Here is a 17,436-nt window from a genome sequence, read left to right as displayed (position 1 = left end):
CAATATATGATTCAAGGATACAACAATGCAAACACAGAGATTCAGAATGTGTCTAGTGGCATGTATGTATTGCTAGATTTTAATCACTGTGTGCTCTGGGTAGATTGACAAACAGCGAGTTAGAGGAATGTTATCAAAATGTTATGTGGGATAGAATAAGGACTTGTCTATTTAGATCAGTGATAATGAAAACTTTTTTTTGTTATTCCAGGATGCCAGGAAAGCGTGTGCGGATGCTACCTTGTCTCAGGTAAGAGACCTTCCCACCTTACCCCACATAGATCCCATAGAGTGCAGTTCAGAAACGAGGTTGAAGGGGATGGGGAACCAATATAAAGCCTTCCTCATTATGCAGGATACAGGTGAAGGGCCATGTTAAACCTGTTGTCAAAGCCTAGTAAAGGTTAACTGGGATAGGTAAGCGAGATGCACTGGGGTTCAATGATTCCATGGCTCAAAGGCTGTCCTTAGATAGCAGCAGAGATAGCTCACTAGAATAGAGCCTGCTATTGCTAGGCTATTTGTCACCCAGCCAACAAACGCTAGAAGCAGCAGCACCCACTCTCATGTACTTCTATAAATGCAACATGGGGGCTGATGAAGGAAAGGCAATTGTTTCATAGAAGAGAACATAGTAAAGAGCATCCCCATTTCCCATGCAGATACACAGCCTGTTTTGTCATGGTCATTGATTGTCCCCCCCTTCCCTTCAGATCACTGCAAACATCGACCCAATTGGCCGAATTCAGATGCGCACTAGAAGGACACTGAGGGGGCATCTGGCTAAAATCTATGCCATGCACTGGGGCACTGACTCGAGGTAATCTTATTTAGCCACATTCTGTCTATTAACTAAATGATTCAACCCCTCTCCCTAAATCCAGGAAGTTGCCATAAAAATATGTACATTTTTTCCCCGATTTGTATCTTGTGTAGCTTCCCTGTATAGAGATTCCAAGATGACTCCCTCGCAATTTAAAACCTAAACAAAAACATTAACAACTATAACTTTTATGCTGTGTGTTTGTGTCGCTTGTGGTTTGTTGCATGTGTACTGTGTGTGTGTGTGGTTTGGTGGGGTATGCGTGTAGACAAAATGGAGTAGTCCATTGTTTAGTAGTGTGGCTGGCTGGCTGCTCTTCCCTGAGTGTCAGTCAGTGCTGGTAACTCCTGTGTTCCTGAGCTTAGGGGGCCTTCCCAGGAGCCCCCAGCCCAGCAGCTCTCATCTCAGCAACTAATAACACTCCGCTCCATAGAGACACCACACACACACAACACATTCACCCCAAACCAAATTGCGTTGTCATCTCTCTTTGTTGCTCCGATTCATTTTTATCAACCCACCCCCAATTAAAAGAAGAGATCATTCTTTACGGGTGAGTTCACAATGATGCAACATAAAATTATTACAATTATTATTCCCCCACCTTCATCCGTAAAGTCATATTACTGTGTATTATTGTCTTTGTTTTGGGAGTTTGAAGACTCTAAATAGTCTACTTGTAGTGAAGTGCAGTCGACCAGAGATATGGAAGAATGGAGAGATGTAAGTATTGACCCAGAGTCGGGTGCTATTTCGGCACAGGGACTCTGTCTCCCTCTGGTTTTTATCCAGACTATATCACATCCGGCCATGATTGGGAGTCCCATAGGTTGGTGCACAATTGGCCCAGCGTTGTCTGGGTTTAGCTGGGGTAGGCCGCCATTGTAAATAAGAATTTGTTCTTAACTGACTTGCCTAGTAAAATAAAGGTAAAAAAAAAATACGTACATACAGTTGAAGTCGGAAGTTTACATACATACACTTAGGTTGGAGTCATTAACTCGTTTTTCAACCACTTCACAAATTTCTTGTTCACAAACTATAGTTTTGGCAAGTCTGTTAAGACATCTGCTTTGTGCATGACACAAGTCATTTTTCCCGAAAAATTGTTTACAGACAGATTATTTCACATAACTCACTGTATCACAATTTCAGTGGGTCAGAAGTTTACTGTGCCTTTTAAACAGCGTGGAGAATTCCAGGAAATGACATCATGGCTTTAGAAGCTTCTGATAGGCTAATTGACATCATTTGATTCAATTGGTGGTGTTCCTGTAGATGTATTTCAAGGCCTACCTTCAAACTCATTGCCTCTTTGCTTGACATCATGGGAAAATCAAAAGAAATCAGCCGAAATCTCAGAAAAACAATGGTAGACCACAAGTCTGGTTCATCCTTGGGAGCAATTTCCAAACACCTGAAGGTACCATGTTCATCTGTACAAACAATAGTATAAACACCATGGGACCACGCAGCCATCATACCGCGCAGGAAGGAGACGCTTTCTGTCTCCTAGAGATGAACATACTTTGGTGCGAAAAGTGCAAATCAATCCCAAAACAACAGCAAAGGACCTTGTGAAGATGCTGGAAGAAAGAGGTGCAAAAGTATCTATATCCACAGTACAACTAGTCCTATATCGAACCTGATAGGCCGCTCAGCAAGGAAGAAGCCACTGCTCCAAAACCACCATGAAAATGCCAGACTACTGTTTGCAACTGCACATGGGGACAAAGATTGTACTTTTTGGAGAAATGTCCTCTGGTCTGATGAAACAAAAATAGAACTGTTTGGCCATAATTACCATTGTTGTGTTTGGAGGAAAAGGGGGGGGGGGGGGGCTTGCAAGCAGAAGAACACCATCCCAACCGTAAAGCACAGGGGTGGCAGCATCTTGTGGGGGGTGCTTTGCTGCAGGAGAGACTGGTGCACTTCACAAAAGAGTTGGCATCATGAGGACGGAAAAAAAAAAAAAAACATGGTATCATGCACAGGGTAGATGTCCTAAACGACTTGCCAAAACTTTAGTTTGTTAACAAGAAATTTGTGGAGCTGTTGAAAAACAAGTTTTAATGACTCCAATCTAAGTGTATGTAAACTTCCGACTTCAACTGTATGGTAATAATAATTATAGCGCCCTTCCTGGTGGGTTTCCTTTAATTGACCCAGAGCATGGGTCTATTCATGAAGTGTCTCCGAGTAGGAGTACAAGTCCTCGTTACTTGGAATGCCTCTGTTCACATTGAGGTGCTGTCGTCTAATGGAAAAGCAGAGGTAATCCAAATGCCAATGTGTAATCAGTAAATGTAAGTGAATAGAGCAGCGCAAAGCTAGTAGAAGAGCGCTAGTTAATTCCACTCCTGCTTTATTGCAGGCGTGTTTGGAAAGTCAGATAATGCGCTGCAATCTCTGCTAAGCATCTTACTCACTCTGGAGAAACGGAGTGGACAGTGACACACCGACCGTGGTTCAAAGTAAACTTTCCACTAGAGCTTATTTTTTCAAAACTCACCCGACGCGAAAATAAATCTATACAGGCCTTGTTTAGTCATTATTTGAAAAATGTCCTTTTTTTTCTCCAAACGTGCTACTTTGACCCTCTTTTAAGCAGGCAACAGTTTAGCGTGCAGGAGTTGGAAGGCTAGTGTACCTGAGGCAAACACCTAGCAGTGTTTCATCAGCCTCAACTAACAGCAGATGGTTTCAAACCACAGAGACAGGAAGCATTGAATCACTGCCAGTGCTGAAGCTACTGCTTCTAACTCACTCTTACAGTTTTACACCCACCACACCCATAACATAGGCTTACCTACCTTGTCCTTCCTATTATGTGTGATAGGGATGTTGGACAGTAAAGAAGTGGGTGTGCGTGTTAGCGTGCGTGTGTTAGCATGTGTTTATGTTAGCATGTGTGATTTGCATACACTGAGTGGGTCCAAAGGGAGCCAATGTTCCCCAGCCAGCCATAAGGGCCTGGTTTCCATGGCGACTCTTGTTTGATTTGCCCAGATAGTGGTGAGATGCTCCCCAGCCATAAAGACCCCTGGAAACCACACCACCCCTAAAATGCAAAACATGGTTTCACCCTATGTTCATAGGGAAGCAGTTATGTGTTTGCGTGCCTGTGTTCTGCTTGATGACTTTGTTATCATTAACAGTTCCAAACTTAACATGTTTTGTTTGGATTCGTGGTGTGTGCATGTCATTCATGTGCCCTAGTAATACTAGTGCTCTTAAGATTTCCTTTAAGATCACTGGTTTAATCATGGCTCTCCTTTTGCCCCGTAGGCTTTTAGTCAGTGCCTCCCAGGATGGTAAACTCATTATTTGGGACAGCTACACCACAAACAAGGTAAGGTTGACCTGTGCACATCTTTAAGAATCAAAAGGAAGCACTCACATTTGAATGCATTTTTGTTTAACATTTAAAAAAAAAATGTACCTAAAAACATGAGGGCAACTAAACAAAAAAAGATTCTCTACCATTTGTTGTTTCATGACATAGGATGTCCAGTATATGTGACATGTGATATAGGCTTCCCAGTATATGTGGTCCATGCTTGAATCAAACCAAGAGTTCCTCCCTGTCTCCCTCAGGTCCACGCCATCCCACTGCGTTCCTCCTGGGTGATGACGTGTGCCTACGCCCCCTCTGGGAACTATGTGGCCTGTGGAGGCCTAGACAACATCTGCTCCATCTACAACCTCAAGACCCGCGAGGGCAACGTGCGTGTCAGCCGTGAGCTGGCCGGACATACGGGTACGGTAGTCACCCCTAATAGCTACCACAGTGTGTACACACGGACAGCTCACCTGTAACACAGGATAGACTATGGTCAACGTTCAGTTTGCAGGAGAGATATTGTTTATGCACTAGATTTTTTTTAACCAGTACCTTGGAAGCATTGGATATGTTCAATGCCACTTATTTCAGTCTCATGACAGGAGCTGTGTCTGTCTAGTTGCTGTGAAAAGGAACATTAGTGTTATTGAGCTGGTTCTGTTGTACACATTCACTTCTTATAAACTATTTGTACCCTTCATGGTCAGGCCTATAATGTACAAACTGTAATGTAGTTCAATTAGTGTTTCCTTCTGTCTTGAGATCATTGTGACTGCTTCTCAATGCTGACTGACTGACTGACTTACTGTCTGCTCTGCTGTGGCATCCAGGTTACCTGTCCTGCTGTCGCTTCGTGGATGACAGCCAGATTGTCACCAGCTCTGGAGACACCACCTGGTGAGTGAGGGAACTGTGCCTGCCTGGGCGACAGGCAAGGAAGAATGGGGATGGTTATCCATCCATCCACCATGTTCACTGAGTGGATATGCCAGTGGATATGCCAGTTCTGCACTGTTGTGTTGATAACATTTTGAGTGTTCCTTGAAAAGGCAGATATTCATATCAGATGTTTTCTCTTTTCTCCTTCCTCCCACTCTCCGTCCACCAGTGCTCTTTGGGACATTGAGACGGGCCAGCAGACGACCACATTCGCCGGCCACACCGGTGACGTCATGAGCCTGTCGCTGGCGCCCGACACCCGGCTGTTTGTGTCCGGGGCATGTGACGCCTCCGCAAAGCTCTGGGACATCAGAGAAGGAATGTGCCGACAGACATTCACCGGACACGAGTCAGACATTAATGCCATCTGCGTAAGTCAATCACACGACCCGACCGCTGTTCAACCTACATTGCTACACCTCCATTTAAAACGGAGCCGCAAACTCTCACCTGTGATGCCAGTGTCTTTTGTCACCAGTGTTTCCGCTGCGGGCTGCCCACACCTGTGGTTGTCTTTTGCATTCAGACGTACAGACTTCAAAACAGACATTGTATACACACCAGCTTGTTAAATGGTGGTCTATATTTATGTCGTGTATAAATGTGATTGTGGACATATATATTGTCCATTGGCAACTTTAGTATGCGTGGTCACTTGGTCAATACCAAGTGCTTTACATTATGAAAGGTATCCTCATTACCAATGTATAGCACCCACCTTGGTGATGCTGTGGCAGCCATTATATACTAGCTCATACAAACACACCGCATGTGGAGCGTTGAGCAATTTATCAGACCAAACCTCACTGTCTCTCCCCCTTCTTTCCCTCCCTCCAGTTCTTCCCCAACGGCAACGCCTTTGCCACGGGATCGGACGACGCCACCTGCAGGCTGTTTGACCTGCGCGCTGACCAGGAGCTGATGGTCTATTCCCACGACAACATCATCTGCGGCATCACCTCGGTGGCTTTCTCCAAGAGTGGCCGCCTGCTGCTCGCCGGCTACGATGACTTCAACTGCAACGTATGGGACAGCCTCAAGGCTGACCGTGCAGGTGAATGCCGGGAAAGTGTGACGGGGTTAAAAAGCAACCTAACCAGAGGTCTAGAATCAGGTCCCCATACTCCCCAATCCCATCCTTAATGGTTAGGGGGGAAAACACTAAACTGACTCTAGATCTAGAGCCAACTTTATCCTACTTTGAGGCGGTCATGATGACAAAAGTCGGGGGTACAGTGGCAGAGCAGTGGTCAAGCTACATTCTGACGGTTGTACACACCTATATTTGACGTCATCAGTACCTCCAGGTAGTGGAGCCGGGTGGAATGTAGCTAGTGCAGCCAGTGCTGGTGAAAAGGGGTGGGGTGTTGGAATGGACTAGATCTACTAGGTGTGGTTCTACTGTAGCAGGGATATTTTGACTCGCTACTGCTACCCCCTGCATATAGCCTCAGTATTGTTATTTTATTTTTGTTACTTTAAAAAAAGTATTATTTAGTAAATATTTTCTTAACTGCATTTGTTGGTTAAGGGCTTGTTAGTAAGCATTCCACGGTACGGTCTACCTACACCTGTTGTATTCGGTGCATGTGACAAAAAATGTGAGGAGTACCTGAGATATTGATTTGGAGCATCTCCGTATTACAGGAATGACTGGGTTCCTGTAGGTATCAGATAACAGCAGGGTTACTTTAGTTCAGCACATCGGAGGTACCGTCTGGGGCCACACAGGGGTCGGTGTTGTAGCCAGACTAGTTCCTCAAGTACAGCAGGGATACTGCAGACACAGCAATTCTGGGTATACAGCAGATTGAACTTGAGAATTCCAGATTCTCCACCTTTTTCCAGAATTGTGCACTTAGACTTCCCTTCGTGGAGTCAAAAGCATAAGACTGGTGTAAGCATTGGCTGGAGGGAATTTTCACCATTTGTTAAATCCATGACAGGGAGTGTGCAAGTGAAGGCTAGTTTGTACAGTAACAGGGTTTGTGGATGCAGCCCCCGCTGTTTCACCTGCTCCAGCAGCGGACGAGCTCCCACAGAGGCATGAATAGTTTAGTGCTTTCGACTGTGGTCTGGATCCAAGGAGAAAGCGATGGGCTGGATCTGACACGCACTAGTAACATTTGCTAATAACTGATTCTTCCATTTATACAATGCAATAGAACTCCTACACATAATTATAGACTAGCCAGGTTGTTCATGGAATGCTCTTTTAAGGGTTAAACTAAGTGAGCAGAAGAGATGGTGTGGTGTTGGCTGAGTGTTGTGATATGATCTCATGGTCTGACCCTGCTCTGTCCCTAGGTGTCCTGGCTGGACATGACAACCGTGTCAGCTGCTTGGGTGTGACCGATGATGGAATGGCCGTTGCAACAGGGTCCTGGGACAGCTTCCTCAAGATCTGGAACTAGATTCTGAAGGTAACTACACTTCACAGCCGCCATCCCACCACAAGTATGCCTGACATGCTATGGCACTCTCCTCATCTCTCCCCATAAAGAACATTTAACTCCAGTTTAATTAACTTCACCTTATCCTTTTCTGAAGTTGTAGAATGTAAGTTTTGAGTCAAAAGTGCTGTTTTGCTCCAAATGTCTCTATTGAAGCTTAAAGTGTAACATGTGTATATTACTATGATTCTACTCTGAATATCATTTTTCAACTGGAAAAGTTCCAAAATATCTGGAGGTGGACTATAACTTCTGTTCAGGTAAACATCTCAAGATGCCTTACAGGAACACAGACCCTGTAAATTAAGACATGAATGCATGATTGACTTGAATAGGAATATAGTTGTACTTGCCTCTTGTCCTGGGTGAAGAAATGTATTTTTCCTAATTGTTTCATTATGCCCTATAGTTCCTCTACAGCTACATTGGTAACCAGAATGTGTTTACTCAACTGAACACTGCAGATGCACTATATGAAACTATAATTATACTGAGTGGAAATAGCCTATGGTTTCAATTGAGTTGCTGTGTATTGTTTGTAATAACACCAAGTAAAGGTGCCATGTAGTTGCATCGTATCCGTGCCACTTCGTAAAGTGGGTTGTCCTATTTGGGTTGAGCTGCCATGAGAATGCATTCTGTATCAGTTGATGGATAAAATTGGTTTCATGAGGGGACCATGTACCAGTGCAGTGTAACTTGGATAAAGATTGATCTCATCATCCTTGCCTAATTGTATTTGAGTGGATGGAGTGTTGAGGTTGTGTAATAGACTATATATGCAAAATTATGTGTACAGCCTTCAAACAAGTAGATTTGGCTATTTCAGCCTCACCCCAGTTGCTGACTGACAGGTGTATAAAATCGAGCACACAGCCATGCAATTTCCATAGACAAACATTGGCAGTAGAATGGCCTTACTGAAGAGCTCAGCTCCTAGAGTGACTAAGAGAAACAATGGCTCAGCTACACAAGCTCACAGAACGTGACCACCGAGTGCTGAAGCACGTAGCGTGTAAAAAATCTTTGGTCCTCGGTTGCAACACTCACTACTGAGTTTCAAACTGCCCCTGGAAGGGGCATCTCTGTGGGTGACGAAGAGCACTGAATTTCATTATTTGCTGATGTATAAAAGCACATGTCCATTACTGCAGAGGTCTTTGGTTTAGACATCATATCTGAATATGGTAACCTGTCAGGGAACAAAATTAACGTGGATAAATCCATGTCTATACCTTTGAATATCCCCTCTACAATCAACTGAGATATGATATCTCCATTCCAGCTGTCTGAAACAGGCTTGGAGTACTTGGGCATAAATGTTACTCCAAATCTTAAAGACCTGTTCACTTCAAATTATATGCCTTTGCTCACAAAGATTAAATAGGACCCGGTTAAGGCCTCCTGGGTGGCGCAGTGGTTAAGGGCACTGTACTGCAGCGCCAGCTGTGCCATCAGAGACTCTGGGTTCGCGCCCAGGCTCTGACGTAACCGGCTGCGACCGGGAGGTCCGTGGGGCGACTCACAATTGGCCTAGCGTCGTCCGGGTTAGGGAGGGCTTGGCCGGTAGGGATGTCCTTGTCTCATTGCGCACCTGTGGCGGGCCGGGCGCAGTGCGCGCTAACCAAGGTTGCCAGGTGCTCGATGTTTCCTCCGACACATTGGTGCGGCTGGCTTCCGGGTTGGATGCGCTCTGTGTTTAGAAGCAGTGCAGCTTGGTTGGGTTGTGTATCGGAGGACGCATGACTTTCAACCTTCGTCTCTCCTGAGCCCATACGGGAGTTGTAGCGATGAGACAAGATAGTAGCTACTAAAACAATTGGATACCACGAAACTGGGGAGAAAAGGGGGTAAAAAAATTAATAAAATAGGACCTGGTTAACTGATCTACCCTACCAAACTCTTTTTGGCAGGATTAATGTTGTCAGGATGAACATCCTTCCTCGGCTAAATTATCTATTCTAAAATATCCCTTGGCATCTATCTCAGTCCTTTTTTTTTTCCAGAAAAGGAATGCCAATATATCTGGAACAATAAGAAACCTGGAACCTAATTTACCAAGTAAAGATTTAGGAGTGATCTCTTTGCCAAATCTGCAACTATATTACTGGTCTGTTCAGATCAAGCACATGATTAGTTTGTATCCCCCCCCCTCCCCCACAATAAGGAGTATTGAACTTCTGGGCTGAAAGACAAAGGGTATTGCTGACTTTATGCCTTTATTTACTCAGGACACTCTTAAATCGTTCCAACACTGAGTTTCATTTATCCAACAGATTTTAAGTACCTACAATTTAGACACTTCATAGAGGGTCAGAAGAAAGTCGATTTTAAAACTACATTTTCAAATTATTGAAGTTCGGAGAGGTTTAATCTTCGACTTGTATTCTATTTTATTGAACAGAAGTGCCTCATCCTATGACGCGTTGAGACATGTTTGGGCGAAAGACATTGGACATGCATTCGGTGAGGAAGAATGGGCTTCTATCTGCGAAAGGGTCTACCCCAAATGCACCTCCATAAGCATACAAGAACTCAATTTCAAATGTTTTCATTGAATCTACTTTACACCTGTCCGCCTTCAAAGAATGTTTTCCAATGCATCACATTTATGTTTCAAATGTAAACAGGATACTGGCACCTTCATGCACGTTTTTTGGTACTGTAGCAGAATCCAGTCTTACTGGAATGATATTCATTTACACATCCAGAACATCTTGGGTAGACAATTTGCTTTTTCGCTGAATTTATTGTAACGTTGTGTTTGACCCTGACTCTGAACATCTGTTCAATACACTTGTTTACTTAGCAAAAAAATGTATATTGTTATTATGGTCCACACCTGAAGTACCATTGTGAGAATGTGGCTTTCTAAAGCTTCTGCTATTCTACCCCTAGAGAAACTTACCTTTGAGTTACACCAGAAGTCTGTTACATTTTGGAAAATCTAGTCTCCACATTGTTGTCCTGTAGAAAACCTCCCATAAATGTCCCATGCTATCATTGTGAAGTAAAATGTTGTTCTCCACTTTATTACTGCTTTTGGTATAATGTTTTGCTGTATCCTTATTCCTTTTGATTGTACTTAGTCTATGTGGTATGCTTAGTTTGGTTGTTTATGTAACCCCTGTTAAAAGAAAATAACATTCTAATAAAAAGATAATTACAAACTGCCTCTGGAAGCAATGTCAGCACAAGAACTGTTCATCTGGAATGGGTTTCCATGGCCAAGCAGCCTCACAAGCCTAAGATCACAATGAGCAATGCCAAGCGTCGGCTGGAGTGCTGTAAAGCTTGCTGCCATTGGACTCAGGAGCAGTGGAAACGTACCATCTTGGCAGTCCGACGGATGAATCTGGGTTTGGCGGATGCCAGGTGAACGCTACCTTCCTGAATGGTTTGGTAGAAGCGGAATAATGGTCTGGGTTTTCTTTTTTCATGGTCTGGGCTAGGCCCCTTAGTTCCAGTAATGGGAAATCTTAACGCTACAACATACAATGACATTTTAGACGATTCTGTGCTTCCAACTTTGTGGCAACATTTTGGGGAAGGCCCTTTCCTTTTTCAGTATGGCAATACCCCCGTGCACAAAGCAAGGTCCATACAGAACGTTGACTGCGAGCCAGGCCTGAACGCCCGACAACATTGCCCGACCTCACTAATGCTCTTGTGGCTGAATGCTGCGGTGATTTGCTTTCAATGTTCCAACATCTAGTGGAAAGCCTTCCCAGAAGAGTGGAAACTTATAGCAGCAAAGGGGGGGACCAACTCAATATTAATGCCCATGATTTTAGAATAAGGTGTTCGACAAGCAGGTGTCCAGATAGTTTTGGTAATTTAGTGTAGCACTGGATATCATATTCTGTAGTTTGAATATCTGCTGCCATCTGTGGGTGAACATGGGGAAATCACTAAAATCAAGTCTAGCTCAGTCTTAACTGCTTGTTGGTTTGCGGCCATCCAGTTTATAGCTCACCGTTGACCAATCAGTTTGGTTTGGTTCATTTTTAAGAGGTTAATTGTCTACAATGACTCTACACTTTTAGGAAGTACTTTTGTTGCAAATAACAAGTTTGTTTCTCTTTGTCCTGTTTTCAGATGGCATCCGGACTCCAAAGTGGAGTGGAAGACCATTCCAACATAAAAAATTTCAATTTTCTTGCATATCCAATTTGATCAAAACACCACTATACTGACTCCCAACACCCCCAAAAACTACCAAGGGCAAAAATGATCTCCTTCTCATTTAAAATACCACAGTTGTTTATCACTCAGCTAAAAAAGATGAGGAATTGCAGTGGTATGAAATGGAATGGGGAAGAAATTGTGCATTCCTCCTGGGACCATTTTCTGATATTGTGTTGAATGAAAATACATTCACCACCATGCAAATATCATCCATCTTCATTACACAGGTTTGAGTGAAGGTCATTTACACAATGATGATCTAACTCTTGATAGATTTTTGGCCAGCCATGTTTATTTAATTTTTTCGGTCATGTTACTTTCCTCTTTTTCCCCCCAGAACTAGATCAGTGGCCTCCTGTTGGTAAATTGAGGAGCAAAAGCTTTGTTTTATCTCTTGGTCATGAAATATTTTAGAATCAAGTTTTGTAGATTTGAAATAAAAATTCATGATCATGTCATTTTAATCCAGCTTTATCACATCAGAAAAAAAAGCAAACGAGAATTGAGCTTCAGCAGGGTGTCCATGAGCCACCGACAGGGTCTGGCCATTTTGAATATTTAGTCCCAAGATTCTTTACTCAGTTTTTTGGGGGGTTTCTGTCTATTCAAGAATTTGTTTTGCACACAATTTTACTTTGCATATGCAGAATAATGTTTAAAGGAAAGTTAACTAACCAAGCACATGCTATTTGTGATAATGAATGTTAATTTTTAAACAAATCAAATCTTTTTTTTATTTACCCATTCTCTTCACCTTCTGTTTGGTGACAATGTAGAATAATGAAATGAAAAATCCCATTGGTTCATTTTATTTCTTTCTGTTGACTGTGGTTGGGACCGGTGATGTGATTTGGTTGGGTAGGGAAGCCTCCACTTATACCCCGGTTTCTTTCCGGAGTTTCAAGAGGAACCCATTCTGTGCTTGGAAATGCAGTTACTACTCTGAATGAAAGGTTGTATAAATCAATGTTTGAAAATAATGATATTGAAACTTTTTAAGTAAAAAAAAAAAAAAGAAAAGTTGTCTGCCATGGGTGGGTTAACTCTTAGGATCGCATGCTGTAGAATTGCTTAAAAAGAGGTGCATATGAACTAAGTCCTTTTGATGTTTTTCTTTTAAAGAAAATAACCTGTTAAATATATCATAATTACAATGGTATTTATATTGTTTTTGGCTAATCTGTGCATAAATAATTCAATTAAAATGTCAAAGCTATGCACTTGAGAGCAGCAAACACCATAACATAAACAGTTACCTGGTCTTATATCCATACTTGGGAAGGATTCCTTGATTTTAAAAGTAATCTAAACATTTAAAACACATATGCACGCACAGACACACAAATGGAACAAAGAAATGTTAATTTCTTGTGTAGCAAACAAATTCCAGTGACAAAAAAAATAAACATTTTGTAACAAACAGGTTTTTTTCTGTCCTTTAATAAGAAAAAAGAAGGAACTTGCAGCATCTGAATGGCAGAATGTTCTGTACCCCTATCCTTGTAAACAGAGACTCTTTCTTTAGCAGTAGTGGCATTTTTTCCATTCTGTTTTCTCTGCGACATTCTGTACAAAAATGTTCTGTAATTGTGCGTTAGGCGTGGAGTTGGCAATACAAAATAAAAAAATATTACAAATGAATTGCTTTCCTTTTTCTCTCCATGAAATAACTAGATCTCTACACCCCCACTGTTCCCTTCTCACCTTTTTGTATTTCATTTTAGACAGTGTACAACTGAAAGCTGGATGCAAGATAGAATCTATATTAAAATGCAGTTTGAGATGTTGCGAGTGTAATTGAGAAAATATGCTAGTTGAAATGTTTAGCAATGTTAGTTATTGTAACTACAAATGAAGTGATTTCTTTTACACTTAAATAATTGTTGCTTTTTACGTTTACAATATTTGCATTAGTTATTTACTATAGCAAACACTTATGCTGAACGATGTCTCCAGTGAAATATTGTTTTAATGTAGTAATGAATTGAATGTCACCCAATCACCCTAAAGTTGCTTCATCACATCTCAAAGCTCCTATTAACACCCTTTATAAATACATACAGTAGATGCATTTGTAATAATCACACTGGTAGTATTATACACTAAGACCCTTAAAGCCAGTGGATCATAAAAAGTGTTACCAAAACGTCACTTGTCTTAATTTTCCTATCAACAAGAGACTGCGTGACAACTCAGGAGAGTAATGGGCATGCATTTCATATATATATATATATGACTAAATATTGGAGTTCCATAGCTTGTCTAGTTTGGAAAAACTGATTTCTACCTGAGCTTAGTTATCACTTATTTATTTAATCAGCAAGGCTAATTGAGAACAAGTTCTCATTTACAACTGCGACCTGGCCAAGATAAAGAAAAGCAGTGCAACACAAAGAACAGCACTGAGTTACACATGGAATGAACTAGAGGTCGACCGATTATGATTTTTCAATACCGATTATTGGAGGGCCAAAAAAGCCGATACCGATTAATCGGACAATTAAAAAAAATAAAAAATAATGACAATTACAACAATACTGAATGAACACTTATTTTAACTTAATATAATACATCAAAATCAATTTAGCCTCAAATAAATAATGAAACGTTCCATTTGGTTTAAATAATGCAAAAACAAAGTGTTGGAGAAGAAAGTAATATGTGCCATGTAAAAAAAGCTAACGTTTAAGTTCCTTGCTCAGAACATGAGACTTATACCATTTGTATTTCATATACCTTTGACTATTGAATGTTCTTATAGGCACTATAGTATTGCCAGTGTAACAGTATAGCTTCCGTCCCCCTCCTGGGCTCGAACCAGGAACACATCGACAACAGCCACACTCGAAGCATCGTTACCCATCGCTGCAAGGGGAATAACTACTCCAAATCCAAAAGAGAGTGACGTTTGAAACAGTATTAGCGCACACCCAGCTAACCATTTCTCATTGGTTACACCAGCCATTAGGCTGATAGGCTTGAAGTCAAACAGCGCTGTTTTTGTGAAGAGCTGCTGGCAAAACGCACGAAAGTGCTGTTTGAATGAATGATTATGGGCCTGCTGCTGCTCAGTCAGACTGCTCTATCAAATCAGACTTAATTATAACATAAAACACAGAAATACGAGCCTTTGGTCATTAATATGGTCGAATCCGGAAACTCATTTCGAAAACCAAACATTTATTATTTCAGTGAAATACGGAACCGTTCAGTATTTTATCTAACGGGTGGCATCCCTAATATTCTTGTTACATTGTACAACCTTCAATGTTATGCCATAATTAGTTCGCAATGAGCCAGGCAGCCCAAACTGTTGCATATACCCTGACTCTGCGTGCAATGAACACAAGAGAAATTACACAATTTCACCTGGTTAATATTGCCTGCTAAACTAGATTAGTAGTTATAACTAGTGATTATGATTGATTGTTTTTTTATAAGATATGTTTAATGCTAGCTAGCAATTTGCCTTGGCTTCTACTGCCGAGCCCCTACTCCCGTACGGGAGTTGTAGCGATGAGACAAGATAGTAGCTACTAAACAATTGGATACCACGAAATTGGGGAGAAAAAGGGCTAAAATTCAACAACAACAAAAAAAAAGTTAGTGAGCAGAGAACTGGAAGGAAAGGTGGCCAAATGTGGAATTGGCTTTGTGAAATATACCTGCTGGAGCACGTGCTATGGTGACCAGTGAGTTGAGATAAGGCGGGGCTTTACTTAGCAAAGACTTTTATAGATGACCTGGAGCCAGTGGTTTTGGTAACGAATATGAAGCCAGCTGGAGCATACAGGTTGCAGTGTATATGGTGACAAAACGGATGGCACTGTGATAGACTGCATCCAATTTGCTGAGTAGAGTGTAGGAGGCTATTTTGTAAATGACATCGCCAAAGTCAAGGATCAGCAGGATAGTCAGTTTTACGAGGGTATGTTTGGCAGCATGAGTGAAGGATGCTTTATTGCGGAATAGGAAGCAAATTCTAGATGTAATTTTGGATTGGAGATGCTTAATGTGAGTATGGAAGGATAGTTTACAGTCTAACCATGGCGGTTATGATATCGTTTAGGACCTTGAGCGTGGCTGAGGTGCACCCATGACCAGCTCGGAAACCAGATTGCATAGCGGAGAAGGTACAGTGGGAGTCTAAATGTTCGGTGATCTGTTAACTTGGCTTTCGAAGACCTTAGAAAGGCAGGGTATGATAGATATACAGTGCCTTGCGAAAGTATTCGGCCCCCTTGAACTTTGCGACCTTTTGCCACATTTCAGGCTTCAAACATAAAGATATAAAACTGTATTTTTTTGTGAAGAATCAACAACAAGTGGGACACAATCATGAAGTGGAATTACATTTATTGGATATTTCAAACTTTTTTAACAAATCAAAAATTGAAAAATTGGGCATGCAAAATTATTCAGCCCCCTTAAGTTAATACTTTGTAGCGCCACCTTTTGCTGCGATTACAGCTGTAAGTCGCTTGGGGTATATGTCTATCAGTTTTGCACATCGAGAAACTGAAATTTTTTCCCATTCCTCCTTGCAAAACAGCTCGAGCTCAGTGAGGTTGGATGGAGAGCATTTGTGAACAGCAGTTTTCAGTTGTTTCCACAGATTCTCGATTGGATTCATGTCTGGACTTTGACTTGGTCATTCTAACACCTGGATATGTTTATTTTTGAACCATTCCATTGTAGATTTTGCTTTATGTTTTGGATCATTGTCTTGTTGGAAGACAAATCTCCGTCCCAGTCTCAGGTCTTTTGCAGACTCCGTCAGGTTTTCTTCCAGAATGGTCCTGTATTTGGCTCCATCCATCTTCCCATCAATTTTAACCATCTTCAATGTCCCTGCTGAAGAAAAGCATGCCCAAACCATGATGCTGCCACCACCATGTTTGACAGTGGGGATGGTGTGTTCAGGTTGATGAGCTGTGTTGCATTTACGCCAAACATAACGTTTTGCATTGTTGCCAAAAAGTTCAATTTTGGTTTCATCTGACCAGAGCACCTTCTTCCACGTTTGGTGTGCCTCCCAGGTGGCTTGTGGCAAACATTAAACGACACGTTTTATGGATATCTTTAAGAAATGGCTTTCTTCTTGCCACTCTTCCATAAAGGCCAGATTTGTGCAATATACGACTGATTGTTGTCCTATGGACAGAGTCTCCCACCTCAGCTGTAGATCTCTGCAGTTCATCCAGAGTGATCATGGGCCTCTTGGCTGCATCTCTGATCAGTCTTCTCCTTGTATGAGCTGAAAGTTTAGAGGGACGGCCAGGTCTTGGTAGATTTGCAGTGGTCTGATACTCCTTCCATTTCAATATTATCGCTTGCACAGTGCTCCTTGGGATGTTTAAAGCTTGGGAAATATTTTTGTATCCAAATCCGGCTTTAAACTTCTTCACAACAGTATCTCGGACCTGCCTGGTGTGTTCCTTGTTCTTCATGATGCTCTCTGCGCTTTTAACGGACCTCTGAGACTATCACAGTGCAGGTGCATTTATACGGAGACTTGATTACACACAGGTGGATTGTATTTATCATCATTAGTCATTTAGGTCAACATTGGATCATTCAGAGATCCTCACTGAATTTCTGGAGAGAGTTTGCTGCACTGAAATTAAAGGGGCTGAATAATTTTGCACGCCCAATTTTTCAGTTCTTGATTTGTTAAAAAAGTTTGAAAT

The 17,436-nt window shown here is 41.9% G+C and overlaps 1 protein-coding gene across 3 annotated transcripts in view; it reads left to right on the top strand.

Moving 5' to 3' along the window:
• LOC110532389 (guanine nucleotide-binding protein G(I)/G(S)/G(T) subunit beta-1) overlaps positions 1-13,387 on the top strand; it is a 50,722-nt gene extending 37,335 nt beyond the window's left edge. For 2 of the 3 annotated variants that reach the window (XM_021616258.2, XM_021616260.2), the window contains exons 3-11: positions 212-250; positions 714-820; positions 4,112-4,175; positions 4,421-4,583; positions 4,997-5,063; positions 5,275-5,476; positions 5,943-6,159; positions 7,413-7,528; positions 11,657-13,387. In XM_021616258.2, the coding sequence (XP_021471933.1) occupies positions 212-250; positions 714-820; positions 4,112-4,175; positions 4,421-4,583; positions 4,997-5,063; positions 5,275-5,476; positions 5,943-6,159; positions 7,413-7,519 (966 nt within the window). In that variant the 3' untranslated portion in view covers positions 7,520-7,528; positions 11,657-13,387. Of the gene's footprint in view, positions 1-211; positions 251-713; positions 821-4,111; positions 4,176-4,420; positions 4,584-4,996; positions 5,064-5,274; positions 5,477-5,942; positions 6,160-7,412; positions 7,529-9,962; positions 10,730-11,656 lie in introns of those variants that run through there. The other variant, XM_021616259.2, reaches the window with a different exon arrangement.
• Positions 13,388-17,436: the final 4,049 nt, after the last annotated feature.

This window comes from Oncorhynchus mykiss, chromosome 9, assembly GCF_013265735.2.
Source record: "Oncorhynchus mykiss isolate Arlee chromosome 9, USDA_OmykA_1.1, whole genome shotgun sequence".
NCBI classification, from domain to species: domain Eukaryota; kingdom Metazoa; phylum Chordata; class Actinopteri; order Salmoniformes; family Salmonidae; genus Oncorhynchus; species Oncorhynchus mykiss.
Note: the sequence above shows the minus strand (reverse complement) of the source record. Positions and strands in the feature narration are given on the sequence as shown.